The sequence below is a fragment of the Lycium barbarum genome, chromosome 4 (genome assembly GCF_019175385.1).
Source record: "Lycium barbarum isolate Lr01 chromosome 4, ASM1917538v2, whole genome shotgun sequence".
In the NCBI taxonomy this organism is placed as follows: Eukaryota; Viridiplantae; Streptophyta; class Magnoliopsida; order Solanales; family Solanaceae; genus Lycium; species Lycium barbarum.
Genome location: NC_083340.1, coordinates 127,165,491 through 127,181,230, shown reverse-complemented (window position 1 = coordinate 127,181,230; position 15,740 = coordinate 127,165,491). Strand labels below are relative to the sequence as shown.

General features: G+C 37.5%; 2 protein-coding genes across 2 annotated transcripts; one reads left to right on the top strand and one right to left on the bottom strand.

Moving 5' to 3' along the window:
• Positions 1-8,116: 8,116 nt before the first annotated feature.
• On the bottom strand, positions 8,117-8,995 carry LOC132637759 (uncharacterized). Its single transcript, XM_060354801.1, has 2 exons — positions 8,542-8,995; positions 8,117-8,454 (listed from the first exon to the last, which is right to left on the bottom strand). The coding sequence occupies exons 1-2, from the start codon at positions 8,993-8,995 to the stop codon at positions 8,117-8,119; spliced, it is 792 nt and encodes a 263-aa protein (XP_060210784.1).
• LOC132636400 (probable receptor-like protein kinase At1g33260) lies at positions 8,498-11,984 on the top strand. The gene has a single exon (XM_060353252.1). The coding sequence runs from the start codon at positions 10,942-10,944 to the stop codon at positions 11,941-11,943; it is 1,002 nt and encodes a 333-aa protein (XP_060209235.1). The 5' UTR covers positions 8,498-10,941; the 3' UTR covers positions 11,944-11,984.
• The last annotated feature ends 3,756 nt before the right edge of the window (positions 11,985-15,740 follow it).

Sequence of the window (15,740 nt, the reverse complement as noted above, 5' to 3'; positions counted from 1 at the left end):
GAAGAAAGAAAGATGCTAAATGAATTCAACGGATATGATGTTTTCCCTCGCTTGTACAACATCCCGACATCGTGCAATATATGTTTTGTCAGGAATTCTCTGAGGCACTTTTGATTTGTTTGGTGCCTCGATCATCAAAATTAGAAAACAAAAAATTGAAAATAATAGATTGAAGAACAATCATTTCATATTTGTACCAAACAAAAATAAGAATGAAGAAACCAATATATATACTATGAACCTAATGCCCATAACACACGGGGAAATACAAAAGGGCCCTTTGTGTGTGGCAAAGATGAAAGAGGAAGACTGAGAGTTGAGTACAGGAAGCTTCTGGTCTTCTACATCCCTATTTCCATGACGTATATGGATTTATTACTTACACAGAAAACTATATATATACTAGTATGTACTCCTAACTAAATATTTTCATTATTAATAGCCTTAAATTAACACTTTCTCGCTTTTGAGCAACAACATTTTCATTAAAGCTATTCATACTTTGAATTATGATTTGACGTTCTTAATCGGAATTAAGTACTTTTTAATTAATATTGTTATTTTGAAAATTTTGGAGCAGAAGATAAATAATTTTCTTGTGTATTATCAATGTTGGCCTAGCCTGTATTTATGCATGTATATTTCTTATCAGAGAAATGTAAAAAGAAGTAGAAAAAATCCTAGTCTGTACACTTGTCCTCTATCTATTGAATAAGTCCAAAATTGTGTAACAAACTAATAGGTGCATTGTGCTATTCACGTGACCTCATCTGGAAAATTCCAAATGATAATGTCCAGCTGTGTTGGTCATCCAACGGTCATAAATAAATCAACCAAAACCAAATTGAATGGTTGGATGTTCCCCACGTGTCTTGTTCTCATGTGAAGGGTAAAAATGTTCCTTTCCTTTGTAATTGTTCTGAGAAACTAAAGCAAAAGGTAGGCAGTTTCTTCATCTTCCTCATTTGTTCTTTCTTTCTTGATCGTATAGACATAGCAATGGCAGATTTGGGAGGCTTCTCTTCAGCATCCCCCCTCAAGTTGGAGGGTAGGGACAAAACCCCCAACTTGCCCATTATATTCCGATGAGAAGCTCCGGATAAAGACTAAGTGAACAGATCGGCGATCTGATGTTCCGATGGGACAAAGGATAGTGAAATCATGCCGGAAAGATACTGTTGCCTTACAAAATGGCAGTCAAGGTCCACGTGCTTCGTTCTTTCATGAAAGACGGGGTTACGTGCGATATGTATCACGGCTTGACTATCGGAAAAGACCGGCACCGGTAAAGTTGGAGAAATGGACAGATCGACAAATAGTTTGAGGAGCCAAGTGATTTCTGCGGTGACCTTTGGCATGGATCTGTACTCCGCTTCTGCGGAAGAGAGGGAAATCGAAGCTTGCTTCTTCGATTTCCAAGAAATAGGAGATCCACCCAATGTTATGTAAAAACCACTCACCGATCTATGTGAATCGGGGCACGCCGCCCAATCGGAGTCGCAAAATGCCATAAGAGAGAAAGATGGTTCAGTTGAGAGAAGAATTCCTTGCCCTGGGTCCAGTTCAAGATACCGGAGAACTCGTAAGGCAGCTGAAAAATGAGAAAGGCATGGCCTTTGCAAAAGCTAGCTAAGCTTGAGGACAGAGAAGGCCAAATCCGGTCGGGTATGAGTCAGGTAATTGAGCTTTCCGATTAAATGTCGATAAATTGTTGGATCTTCCATGAAAATGTCACTATCTGCACTCAATTTGTTGTTAGGATCAAGAGGGGATGTTACTTTAGGAAGATGACTACAGTCAAATTCCTTTAATAAATCCAAAGTGAGCCTTCGTTGACTCACAATGAATCCTTTCTTGTCCCTAATAGTTTCCATGCCTAGGAAATAATGAATATCACCAAGATTTTTCACCTTAAACTCTGAATTGAGAAAACTAGTGATATGATTTATTTCTTGAACATCATCACCCGTGAGCAATATGTCATCAACGTATACTGCTAATATTGAAACAAGATCACCATTTTTCTTAAAAAAATAAGGAATAATCATTTAGAGATAAAGAATATCCCTGATAATTCAATGCCCCAGCAACTCGAGCATACCACTGCCGTGAAGCTTGCTTTAAACCATATAAGGACTTCCTTAAAAGACAAACATGATTAGAAGAAGGTGGTGTGAGACCTGAAGAAAACCTCATAAAAACTTCTTCATCTAAATTTCCATGTAAAAAGACATTATTTACATCTAATTGTGAAACAGTCCACCCCTTTTTAACTCAATACTTAACAAACACCTGATAGTAGTCATTTTCACAACTGGTGAAAATGTTTCATTGTAATCGATGCCATGCTTTTGAATGTCCCCCCTTACCACTAATCTGGCTTTGAGTCTTTCAATTGAACTATCTGACTTGTGCTTCACCTTATAAACCCACTTGCAAGGTAATGCTTTCTTTCCTTTAGGCAGAACAACAACATCCCAAGTGTGATTTAATTTAAGAGCTTCGATTTCTTGATCCATAGCTGATAACCAGCCAGGATATGATGCTGCCTGTAAATAACTAGTAGGCTCAGAAATAGAATGTAGAGACTGAAGGATTTGTTGATTGGGAGGAGATAAAGTAGACAAAGAATGAATAGGGTTTGTGTAGGAGAAGCAAAACAGGAAGAGGTTAAATCAGTTAAGATAACACTGTCACATATGAAATCTTCCAGATACTTTGGCCTTTGCAAATTTCTGCCTGATTACCTAGGAGGGGAAACAGGGGAATTGGTGGAATCAGGATTAATGGGAGGTGGATTTGGACAAGACTCAATGTCATCTGAGCTAGGAGAATTAGGTGGGACAAGAGTAGATGTTATAGGTGATTGATTACTATTGGAAGGTATAGAAGGGGATTGAGATTGGTTATTTATAGATGGCATAGGAATTGGATTTGTGAAAGAGAAAGAATTATCATCATAGTTAGTGGAAGATGAAGGAGAGAAAAGATTAGGACTATCAGAATGTGTAGGGGCAAAAGGGAAAATCTGTTCATGGAAATGGACATCCCTAGAAATAAAGACTTTTTGTTTCAAGATCTAAAACCTTATAACCTTTTTGATGTGGTGGATATCCTAAAAACACACATTTCACAACCCTAGGATCAAATTTTCCTCTCCCATGACACAAAGTGGAGCAGTAACATAGACATCCAAAAACCTTCAAAGTCTGGTAGGATGGCTGTCTACTGAACAATATTTCATGTGGAGTTCTACCATTTAAAACTCTTGAAGGGAACATATTGATAAGATAAGTGGTTGTGAGAATACATTCTCTCCACTAAGATATAGGGACATGAGATTGAAACAACACTGCCCTAGCAATTTCCAAAAGGTGCCTATGTTTCCTCTCAACAACCCCATTCTGTTGGGGAGTAGCAACACAAAACGTTTGATGCAAAATCCCTTGTTCTCTTAGATAAAAAACCTGTTGTGAACCAGACCCCAATTCTAGTGCGTTGTCAAGTGTTATGCATTTTACTTTTCTGTCAAATTGTCTCTCAACCATGTGGAGAAAACACTTCAAAGCATCAAAACCATTACTTTTAGTGCTGAGCAAGAATGTCCAAGTTGCTCTACTATATGTCACACCCTAATTCCGCTAGGGTGTGATGGGCACCCGACCCCATATCCGGAGCCGAGCGAACCCACAGACTCTTATTACACACATAATTTCTTCGGACTCTAAAATCAAATAAAGTGAAATACATAGTAAGTTTTCAAATCTTTCTTTTATCGGTGTTTTCAAACCTAACAAATCTGTAATCATATAGAGCTTATTACATAACACAGAATAACACATCGGCTGATGGAGCCGCTCCCAGAACTGACAACCAATACCCACGACGCTGTCTGCAAAGTCTCTAACATTAATCTGGAAATCAGAACGTACTTATACTCTGACTCGGCAACGCTCCAGAAGCAAATGGAGCTCGCTGATCCTGCTGAAACATCTTCTGACAGATCTTCTATTCATCTGTAGGTACCTGCGTGGCATGAAACACAGCCCCCGAAGAAAAAGGGGTCAGTACGGAATATGTACTGAGTGTGTAAGGCATAAGATACAGAAAACGGAACCATAATTAAAACAAACAGCACAGAAGATACGTACATTACCCAGAATACCAAATACTTACTTTCCAGATGCGAATCATATATCGGAAGAAGTACAAACCAGGAATACCAAAACACCAGAATATCAAGATGCTTATTTTTCCGGACACAAATCGTGAATGCCAATGTCATACATAATATAATAATGCCGCGGAACGTACGGCCCGATCCATACATATACATACATATATATATCGTTGCGGAACGTGCAACCCGATCCATATAACATATCACATGTGCGGATAACGTGTCCCGGCCCTCGAGTGAGGGACTCGGTGAATAGAATCATGTATGTCCACATCGTACATCACATATGCATAACGTGTCCCGGCCCTCGAGTGAGGGACTCGGTGAATAGAATCATGTATGTCACATCAAATATCATGTATGCATGTAACGTGTCCCGGCCCGCTAGTGAGGGACTAGGTGGATAACGTGTCCCGGCCCTTCAATAAGGGACTCGGTAGAGGGGATCTGGTCCGGATCTGGCGCCATCATCATATAACGTGTCCCGGCCCTCTACTGGTGGGTCTCGGTGAACAATGTAGTGGAATACGCACGAGAACATGTCCTGGCCCGGAACTCAGTGAACAGACATACAGAGACTTGCACGAACAGAGTAGTGCGAAACCATATGCACACAAATCAAGACTCAATAGATACGTACACTTACTGACATCTGAAGGCTCAAAAACAAGTTTCAGATCAATCTGATGTCGTATGAGAAAGTTACAAACGTTTGAAGTACAGAGCGTTCTATAAGCATTTTAGAGCAATTTTGAGATCTTTTCCGAAGGTTAGGGACATTATGACTTACAAAATTCTTTCAGAAACAAAACTCTTTATACTTATCTCGTTACTTAATCGCATAACGAACTAGATCGTATCAAACATACTTATACCAGAAGTGAATCAGAATCATAGGCGGACTCGGAAACATATTAAATAGAACATCAGAAACAAATCTCTTCCAGACGTCAATTGGATCAAATCAAATATAACTTTTAGGATCATATGTACATATCAAAGTATATTAAGGGTTCAACGGAATAGTTAAACGTACTGTCATTTGGAAATCAAAATGTTAATCATACCAATTTTCTTTTGAATGCCATTTAGAAACATATCAAACAAAACTTTGGACATTTACGCATACAGAACTCTTTAGGGACAAAACTCAGAATTCAAGAGTAGAATTTCCCCAAACTGCATATCATATCATACCTTATGTAGCTCTAGGACATGCCAAGAAAGAAAGGGTAAGCCTTATATACCTGTTCCACAACCAACTAGCTACGCTTACTAGTCCAGACCCGCTAATCTACATTCAAGAGAATTAACATAACCATTAGATTCATTGTCATTCACTTGTCTTAACTTCTCAAATAGATTCACTTATGTTCTGCCGAAATTTCGGCAGCATCTCCCCTGTAAATATACCATTCCCGAGAATACAACTCGGCCAATTTCAACAACAATCCGAGAATGGAACTCGGCCACACTACCAACAACAATGCCAACAATCATTCTAGCAACATTATAATATTCAAAATGTCCCGATCAATATACAATGCCACCCGCACCTTACCAACTTTAGTGGAAACATTAGCAACACATTTTCTCTTATACTAGATTCATAACCATATCAATAACCACACATTAACAACATCATATTCATACAAATATAAGAATTTATACTAATGTCACATTAACTCTCACCATAACCCACCAACGATTACAACTTTCTTTCATGCCATTAATTCCTCATTTTACATTATAGAATCTGCAACGACAACAATCCAAATATTAAATAAAATTGATTCATTTTCTTCTACACTACACAATACCCCACGGCCACAACACTACATGCACATTTCCATGAATTTTCATGCATTTTCATCCATTTCTATACACTTCAACAACAACCAACATACTACATATATTTAATTCATCCTTCCTACACAACACATCACACACACACACGGCCACAACTACACATTCTCGGCCATAACACAAATTCCATATTCTCATGAATTTCATTCATTTCTCCATACCACAACATGCACAACCATCCATAGTACATAAAAGAAGATTGAATCTTACCTTTTTCCCTTAACTTTCCACTTGGGTATGATTATGAACTTGCAACAAGGAAAGGTTTTCTTGCTCCAACCACCACTCCATGTTAATTAGGGCCTTCAACTTAGTTGTTTTGCTAGAAGAGAATTTTTTTTTTGATCAAAATTTTCCAAGGTTCTTATTTTTTTCCAAGCATGGCCGAATGGAGTGGTCTTGCTTTGCTCTCTCCAAGTCTTTCTTTTTTCTCATCTTTCTAAAGATGAAGACAAGCATGCCTTATTTATCCTTTTCTTTCCACCACTTATCTATATTTATCTTTAAGTCCCTCAAGTATAAGAATTAAACACATGACCTTATCCTTTCTCTCCAACTTTCTTGAATCTTCTATGTATGGGAAAATATAACTAATATGCCATATTTATACACATATATATTTTATCCATGTGGGCTTGGCCCACACCCACATGTACACGGCCAAATGGCCCTTAGTTCATGAAATATTAATTTCCATAATTAACTTTTGGTCCCTTCAAGAACTTTCTTGAATTTTTTTGTGAAATTCCCATTTTGCCCTTAGCCTTCCACAATATTACCATGTACTACTTTGTGAAATTTTCTTTCTACGCTTAGCCTTTCTCAATATTTCCATACTAATGATGTCCATAAATAATATTCATAACCACTTGTACATTAAAATAATTTTGGAAGATGGTCACTCCCTTAACTTTGCCACGACTACCTTGAAATATCCGAACGTACAAAATGCGGGATATAACACTATAGTCATCCACTATAGTGAGAAAATACATATACCTATTATATGTAGAATTTCTGTAGGGTCCCCAAGTGTCAATATGAATCAAGTCAAACAATCCTTTAGTTTTAATTGTACTAACAGGAAAAAGGGACACTAGTTTGTCTAGCTTTAGGACATATATCACAAATGCAATCAGAAGATGAAAGAGAAAATAAAACTAAGATATTTCATAGCTGAAAGAGGCAAATGCCCAAGTCTCATGTGCCAAAGACTTACATCTGGGATAGCAGTAGCAAAAACAGGAAAAGAAACTGAATTAGAAACTGTATTAGAAACAGACTTGGAACTATTTTCTTGTGGAAAAGAAATTACATGATCATCAGAAACTAATATAGACCTAGGAATTGAAGGTTGCAATAAGTACAATCCTTCTTGAACTTCACCAAAAGCTTCTAGCCTCTTCATTAGAAGGTCCTGCAAAACACACCCACTAGAAGTGAATAAAAGATTGCATTTGATTTGGATGCACAATCTGTTGACTGAAAGTCAGTTATATTTGAAAGAGGGCACATAAAGAACATTCTGAAGAGTAAGGTTTGACAAGACTGGAACACTCCCTGTGTGAGTAACAATCAATTTAAAAGAATTAGGTAAGCTAATACTTAAAGGAACAGGGAGTGCATTTAAACAAGAAAAATAGGAAGAATCAAAACACATATGTTCTGTTGCACCTAAATCAATTATCCAAGTGTTTGAATTGAAAACAGAGAAACAAGTTCCTGAGTACTTAAGAATTGTACCAGCTAGTGCATTGACATCAGGGGTAAGAGAAACTGTTTGTCCCATTTGAATCTGTTTGAACATGTGTGTGATTTCTGATCTTTGTTCCTTGGTAAAATGTTGAAAAGTGTTGTTGTTTTCATGTGTTGGCTGCATATCACTGTATTCCTGCATTTTTTCACAAGCAACTGCAGCATTTCCTTTAATAGGCTTTTTGATAATTTTTCCTTTGTTGAACTCAAAGTCATCTGGGTAACCATGTAGCTTATGGCAGTCATCCATAGTGTGTCCCACCTTATAGCAATAAGTACAACTTACATTTGGATTAAACTTATTCCTTTTAGTTGTTACCCTCTGCTGAATGTTCCCAAATTTTTGAGAAAAATTTCCAGATCTTTGCAAGTTAGGAGGATAATTTCCAGTTCTGAAAGATGAGTTCCCAGTTTGTAATTGCTCCTTCCTTGATTTGTTACCATAAAAGATGATGAATCTGAGAACATATTAGCATTTGCAAAAATCTCCCTCTGGCTCTCATCTTGTAACAACAGAGAATAAGCATAGTCCATGTTGGGTAGAGGGTTTATCATTAAAATGTTAGCCCTAGCATGACTATACACATCATTTAAACCCATCAAAAATTTAATCAACCTTTGATCCATCATAGATTTAGCTATTTTTGCCTTTCCTTAACATGTGCAAACACAAGTGCAAACTATATCAGAATTTAAGGAGTCTAATTCATCCTACAATTTCTTAAGTTTCGTGAAGTAACCTGAAATGTCTGAATTTCCTTGTACCAAGACACTCAATTCTTTCTTTAGATGAAATAATTTTGCTCCATTTGATTTACCAAATCTACTCTTCAAACTATCCCAAAGTTCTTTGGTTGTTCTTGAATAAATGACACTGTCCTTGATATCTTTTGACAAGGAATTGAGTAACCAAGCAGTGACCATATTATTGCAACAATACCACTTTGGGTACTCAGTTGATTCCAGATCTAGTTCTTTACATGTTCCATTAATAAACCCTAACTTTTTCTTTGCAGAAAGGGCTATTAGGGCTGACCTTCTCCATCCTGGGAAACCCTTTCCATCAAACACAACATTGATGAGGTTCATCCCGGGTGAATCTGAAGGATGAAGGTGATATGGGTGATTTGAGGTCATGGTTATTTCACTTTCAGTGACTTTGGTAGCTGAAGGAGTTCTAGATTCTCTAGCCATTTGTTTTAAAGGAAATGAAGCTGTGAATCAACTCTGAACAACAATGGATCGAGCCTTCACTGCTCTGATACCATGAAAATTTTGGAGCAAAAGATAAATAATTTTCTTGTGTATTATCAATGTTGGCCTAGCCTATATTTATACATGTATATTTCTTATCAGAGAAATGTAAAAAGAAGTAGAAAAAATCCTAGTCTGTACACTTGTCCCCTATCTATTGAATAAGTCCAAAATTGTGTAACAAACTAATATGTGCATTGTGCTATTCACGTGACCTCATCTGGAAAATTCCAAATGATAATGTCCAGCTGTGTTGGTCATCCAACAGTCATAAATAAATCAACCAAAACCAAATTGAATGGTTGGATGTTCCCCACGTGTCTTGTTCTCATGTGAAGGGTAAAAATGTTCCTTTCCTTTGTACTTGTTCTGAGAAACTAAAGCAAAAGGTAGGCAGTTCTTCATCTTCCTCCTTTGTTCTTTCTTTCTTGATCAGCAATGGTAGATTTGGGAGGCTTCTCTTCAACATATTTCAATATCACTAATGTAGTATTCCCTGGTCTCAATTTGTCAGTGTTCTCTAATTTGTTCCAAAATAATTAGTCCCTTTCTAGTTCTACATGTAAGAACAAAGGAAGATACGTTTTACATCTCTATTTGCCTCGGCATTCTAATCGTAGGTTCACTGGATACAAAACAAATGGTTCGAATTCGAGATAGTTTTGTTTTTCTATTCATATTGTTTTTTTTGGCATGTGTGTATCAATCTATGTTCTTTTCTTAAACCCTGCATCAAATCAAATTGATATTTTAAACTTTGTATCCTGTCAAATCAAATTTAAAAAAAGTCAGCCAAAATCATTAGTATAGAGGAAGTACAACTTTTGCTTTTCCATATGCCCTGCATGAATTATAAACTTGACATATGTTATTAAACTATTTTTCCTACTACAATGAATCTAAATTTAATTATTAGTGGTAGTAATTTAATTAGGGGAGATAATAGTCCCTGGTTTTGGGTAACCACTATGCAGTCTCATGGAAGCCTCATCGTCATTTAGAGTAATATAAAGGGTCAAAGGATTAAAAGGTTTGGAACCCACACGGGTATGGGAATAAAAATAGTCTATTTGTCTGTAGGTGGTGCATGCATTTTTTGGTTGAGTCCTTTCTCTTTCCATTCTCTTTTCTTTAATATGTTTTCTGTGTGTGGGGTTTCACCTCCTTCCTCGTAGCTTCACACCCTAGTGTTACTTCTAATTCTACCCACCATCAATGATCATATATGTTATTTTAAACTTCTTGCAGTCAAATTAACGTTTTAATCGTGCCCAAAACTATGGTATTATGGGATACACTGGGAATTTAACCTTTGCCTTTCCATATGTCCCTTCATGATATAAGCTTGACACACTTTATTAAACTGTTTTAGGAGTACACTTTTTCAACTTCACGATGCAATCTGATAGAATAGAAATGGTCTATTTTGTCTGTGGTTGGTTCACTTTTTGGTTGAGTCCATGCTCTTTCCCTTCTTATTTCTTTATACTATCTTTTATGTGGGGTTCTCCTCTTCTTTTACCTCCTTCCACTTAGCTTCAGAGCCTAATATACTTCGATCCACCGTCAGTGTCCTTTTTGTATATATATCCCACACGCACGGAAGTGGATAGCATTCATAATAACAACTTTCTTAAAACACAAGCACAAAAACTTACTCATTCACCAGAGTTTCCATTAATTGTAAGTAGTCCTGTCTTTTGTTTGTTTTCGTTTTAACTATCCGGTTTTCGTAGTCGACCTAAGTAATTTGGTTTTGCGCTAGGCCCTCCCTACTAAAAAATTCTTCATTCTAAGGCTTAAAGTCGAAACTTCTGGTTAAGGGTTGAGAGATTCCAATCATCCTGACAAAGACGTTGGTGCTGTGCTTTGTTCTGGTATCTATTATGGCTTTCCTTGGGTGCTTTGGATACAACCTAAGACGCGCTGGAGTTGCTGATGTCCGTGTTTATGTGGAAGGCGATATGGATGATGAATTGAAGAAATATACAAGCGATGAGTTGAAGAAATTCACCATGAATTTCTCAAATACCAATTTAATTGCCTGTGGAGGATTTAGCACAGTCTATTTAGCTAAGTTCCCTGATTCAACTCTCAGAGCTGTCAAGATCATGGACCGCAGCAGCGAGCGTCTCAACAGAATCTACAAACAGGAATTGGACATCTTGGTTCAAATCCAGCACGATAACATAATCAAACTTCTTGATCATTGTGAAGACGAAGAATTCGGGAACATGCTGGTATTTGAGCATGTTCCAAATGGGACTTTACATGACAAACTCCACGGAAACAATGGAATAATTCCATGGAGAAACCGAATGGCGGTGGCATTTCAACTTGCTCAAGCCTTTGAGTATCTCCACGAAAAATCTCCTCTACAAATAGTCCATGGTGATATCAAATCTTCAAATATATTGCTAGATGATCAATTCAATTGCAAGCTTTGTGATTTTGGGTCAGCGAAAATGGGATTTTCTTCTTCGGTTTTGCCACAAACGAATCGGGTGATGCTCGGTTCTCCAGGTTATACTGATCCTCACTACTTGAGAACTGGCATTGCCTCTAAGAAAAATGACATATATAGCTTCGGAGTCATTATTTTAGAACTTATTTCAGGGGTTGAAGCCTTTTCTTCAGACAGTGGGGAGAGACTAATATCGAAAGCTGCTCCTATTTTAAAAAATGTGTCAAAGGTAGCGGAAATGGTGGATCCATGCCTTGATAGGAATTACGATTTCGAGGAAGCTAAGGCTATGGTGTCACTTGCAACATTGTGCCTAAGTGATATTCCCGGTCTAAGACCCTCTGCTTCTGCAATGATGGAGACTATGAGAAGTAGAATATCATCTTCCACTTCCTTTCTCTTTTCAGTTGATAAAAAGGTTTGAGTATTCCTCAGTAGTGTTTATCAAAAGGATGAATTACAACTCACTACTATTTTTCTGTGTGAATAGGTGAGGTTCATGTAAATTTGTGTAGGGATCTGCCACAATTAAAAGATGTCATAGTTAGGCAAAGAATTAGTTCAAGAAACTCCTTACAAATTCAGAGTTGAAAGCTTGAAATTTTGAATTGTCAGTTTTACTAATTTTTCTGCCGTTTTTGGGGCTCACAAATGTAATCAATTACTCCAAAAAAAATTTGAGGAACTTCCATATTTTCTTCAAATTCGCTAGAATAACAAACATACAGAGATCACCAAGCTATCAGTTTAGTCCGTTTCTACTGTAGTTAGAAATCACTATTCTTTCTTCTGATTGTCATGCTTTGCTTAGACTTGAAGAGGACTTCTGAAAAATAAAACGTATAATTGGCTTACTTAGTGAGGGTGACAACAACACTAGATTTTTTCTTACCTTCACACTTAATAGTAGAAAAAGAAACATGATCTTATCTTTATTAGATGATGAGGATATCAAGGGTACCATCCTCTCTTATTTCAATGAGCTTTACACCTCAGAATGCTTCCCTCTTAAGATTTAAAGCATTATAACTCATCTCATACTCTCAGCATCAGTGAGCAATCTATCCTAGATGTACTATAGAGAACTAGTGAGATGAAGCAAACCATCAATTTCTTCAAATCACTCAAATTAAAGCACCTAGGCCAGAAGGTTTGCTTACCCTCTTCTACAAAAAGTACTGGCTTTTTATGGAAAATCCAGTAGCCGAATTTTGTAAATATGCTTTTGATTCTCATAGAATAATCCCTTAAATGAATACCACCTAATTATGCCTCATTCCTAAATGCACCAATGTGTTAAAGTATTCAGCCATGGAGATTTCGTAACTTGAAGAAGAAGCTAGATGAGGAAATAAGAGAGACGGTTATGAGAGAGGAGATCAGAAAAATATCTGCTTTCATTGTGTGTAAGTATTACAAGGCTAAGGCTACTTATAGACAGCTAAGCTATGTGTGTGCCGCTCATCATTTAACTACTCAATCATTAAGTAACTAACTACACTACTAACAACACCTTTAAGTTAGTTACAGTGGTCCCTACACTAACTATCTTCTACACTCCCCCTCAAGCTGATGGAAGAAAATAGGTTTTTCATTCCCAGCTTGGTAATCAGATACTCATGTTCTGGTGTGCAAAAGCTCTCAGTCAAAAGATCTGTTGGTTGCTCTCTTGTGCCAATATGCAAAGTTTGTATCATTCCTTCTTGTATTTTTTTTCTCTAACAAGGTGGCAATCAACGTCTATACGTTTGGCTCTCTTATGAAACATAGGATGAGTTGCTATTTGAATGGTAGCAGCTTTGCTGTCATAAACTAGCTGAACTGGTAATGTAACCGTCAATCCCAACTCCTTAACCAGTCCTGCTAACCAAATGATCTATGCCACTGTCATTGCCATACTTCTGAACTCTGCTTGAGTTGAACTCCTGGAAGCAGTGCTTTGCTTCTTGGATTTCTAGGAAATGAGAGCATTGTCAAGTTTCACCAAGTAGCTAGTTACAGACTTTCTAGTTTTAGTACAGAAGGCCCAGTTAGAGTCACAAAATGCTGTTAGACTTAGTTTTCCACCAGCTGGCATAAACAGTCCCAAGCCTGGACTTCCTTTTCATGTATCTTGCCACTCTTAATGTTGCAAACACATGACTTTGTTTAGGTCCATGCATGTATTGACTGGATACTTGAACTACAAAGGCCAAATCTGGCCTTGTCATGGTCAGGTACAGAAGTCTTCCCACAATTCTTTGATAACTGCTCATGTTCTCTAGTAGTGGATCATTACAGTCTTCAGGCTTTCCCATTGCTTCATCAAACTCAAATGAGTTTAGTTGTGATTGAACTCCAAAGGCGTGAAAGTAGTTTTTCCACCAGATAATCCTAGTTTTTCCACCAGATAATCCTAATTCTACCACCAATTCAAGAGCATACTTTCTTTGACACATATTTATGCTTTTCTCAGACCTGGAGAATTCAATTCCTAGGAAGTACTTCAGTTCACCAAGATCTTTCATCTTGAATTTCTCCTGAGGATCTTTTCTTGTTTGTTGAATTAGTTTTAGAGAACTCCCATTAATCAATAGGTCATCAACATATACTAGAACCACTACTAACTCCTTCTCAACCTTCTGAGTAAATAAAGAGTAGTTATAATGAGATTGAACAAAACCCAAACTAATCAAAACTTCAGGAAGCTTGATATTCCACTACCTAGGTGCCTGCTTCAAGCCATATAGAGACTTGTATAATCTACAAGCCTTCTATTGATACTCCCCCTGGCGTGAAAAGCCCTCAGGAACTTGCATGTATACTTCTTCAACAAGACCACCTTGAAGAAATGCATTATGAACATCTCATCTGGTAGATGAACCAACTGGCAGAGGCAATAAGAGCAACAACTGATCTCACAGTAACCATCTTTGCAACTGGAGAAAATGTTTCATTAAATCAAGCCCTTCCTGTTGATTGAATCCCTTAGCAACCAGCTGAGCCTTATATCTTTCCACCTCACCATTGGATTTATATTACACTTTGAATACCCATTTACAGCCAATAGGGTTCTTACCACGTGGGAGGTCCACTATAGAATAATTATTATTCTCTTTAAATACAGAGATTTCAGATTTCATAGCAGCCACCCACAAAGGATCTTTGCATGCTTCAGCAAAGGACTTGGGTTCAACAATAGCAGAACAAGCAGTAAGAGGTGCTGCATAGTGAGGACTGAGATGATCATACACATAGTTGAAAAGAGGATAGAAGCAAGGTTGTTTGGCCCCAATATAATCACTCATCCAAACAGGAGGCTTAGAGGACCTGGAGGATCTTCTAGGTTCAACTGGCGAGATGGTAGAACTTGGAGATGATGGGGGAGACAAAGAGAGTTGTTCAGTTGAATTATCAGAGGTAGTGGCAGGACTAGAAGGAGAAATAGGGGTAGAATTAAAATCAGTGGGTGTAGGACAAGAGGGAATATCATGATGGCCAGGAACATCAAGGACAAGGAATAATGAGGAAATAAACTCCTTAAGATTGTGCAAAGGAAACACATCCTCTCTAAAGTGTACATCTCTGCTAATAGTAAAGGACTTAGAACTAAGGTCATAAAAGTAATATCCCTTTTGAGAAGAAGAGTATCCTAGGTGAACTGCAGGAACAACCCTAGGACTAAACTTATCTGAGCCCTTTACTAGTGTAACATATCCTAGACTTCCAAATACCCTTAAGTGATACAAGAAAGGACCTCTATGATGGAGAATTTCAAAGGGAGGCTGGCCATGTAGAAGGACTGTAGACAATCTGTTCGGTAAGTATACAGTTGTTGTCACACACTTTCCTCAAAACTTGAGAGGAACAAAGCCTTGAAACCTGAGTGCTCTAGCCATGTCTAGGATAGATCTATGCCTTCTCTCAACAACACCATTTTGTTGAGGTGTATACATACAAGAACTCTGATGAAGAACACCATTCTCTCTTAACAAGTCACATACTTGATGATTAAAGAATTCAGTGCCATTGTCTGATCTAAGACATTTAATGGTGCAGTTAAACTGAGTTTTAACCATCATGAGAAAATCCCTAAGAAGTACAATAACATCAGCCTTAGTACTCATCAAGAAAATCCAAGTATATCTAGAGTAATCATCCACAACAGTCATAATAAATCTTCTACCATCATGTGTAAGAACCCTATAAGGTCCCCAAACATCAATGTGAACAAGGTCAAAC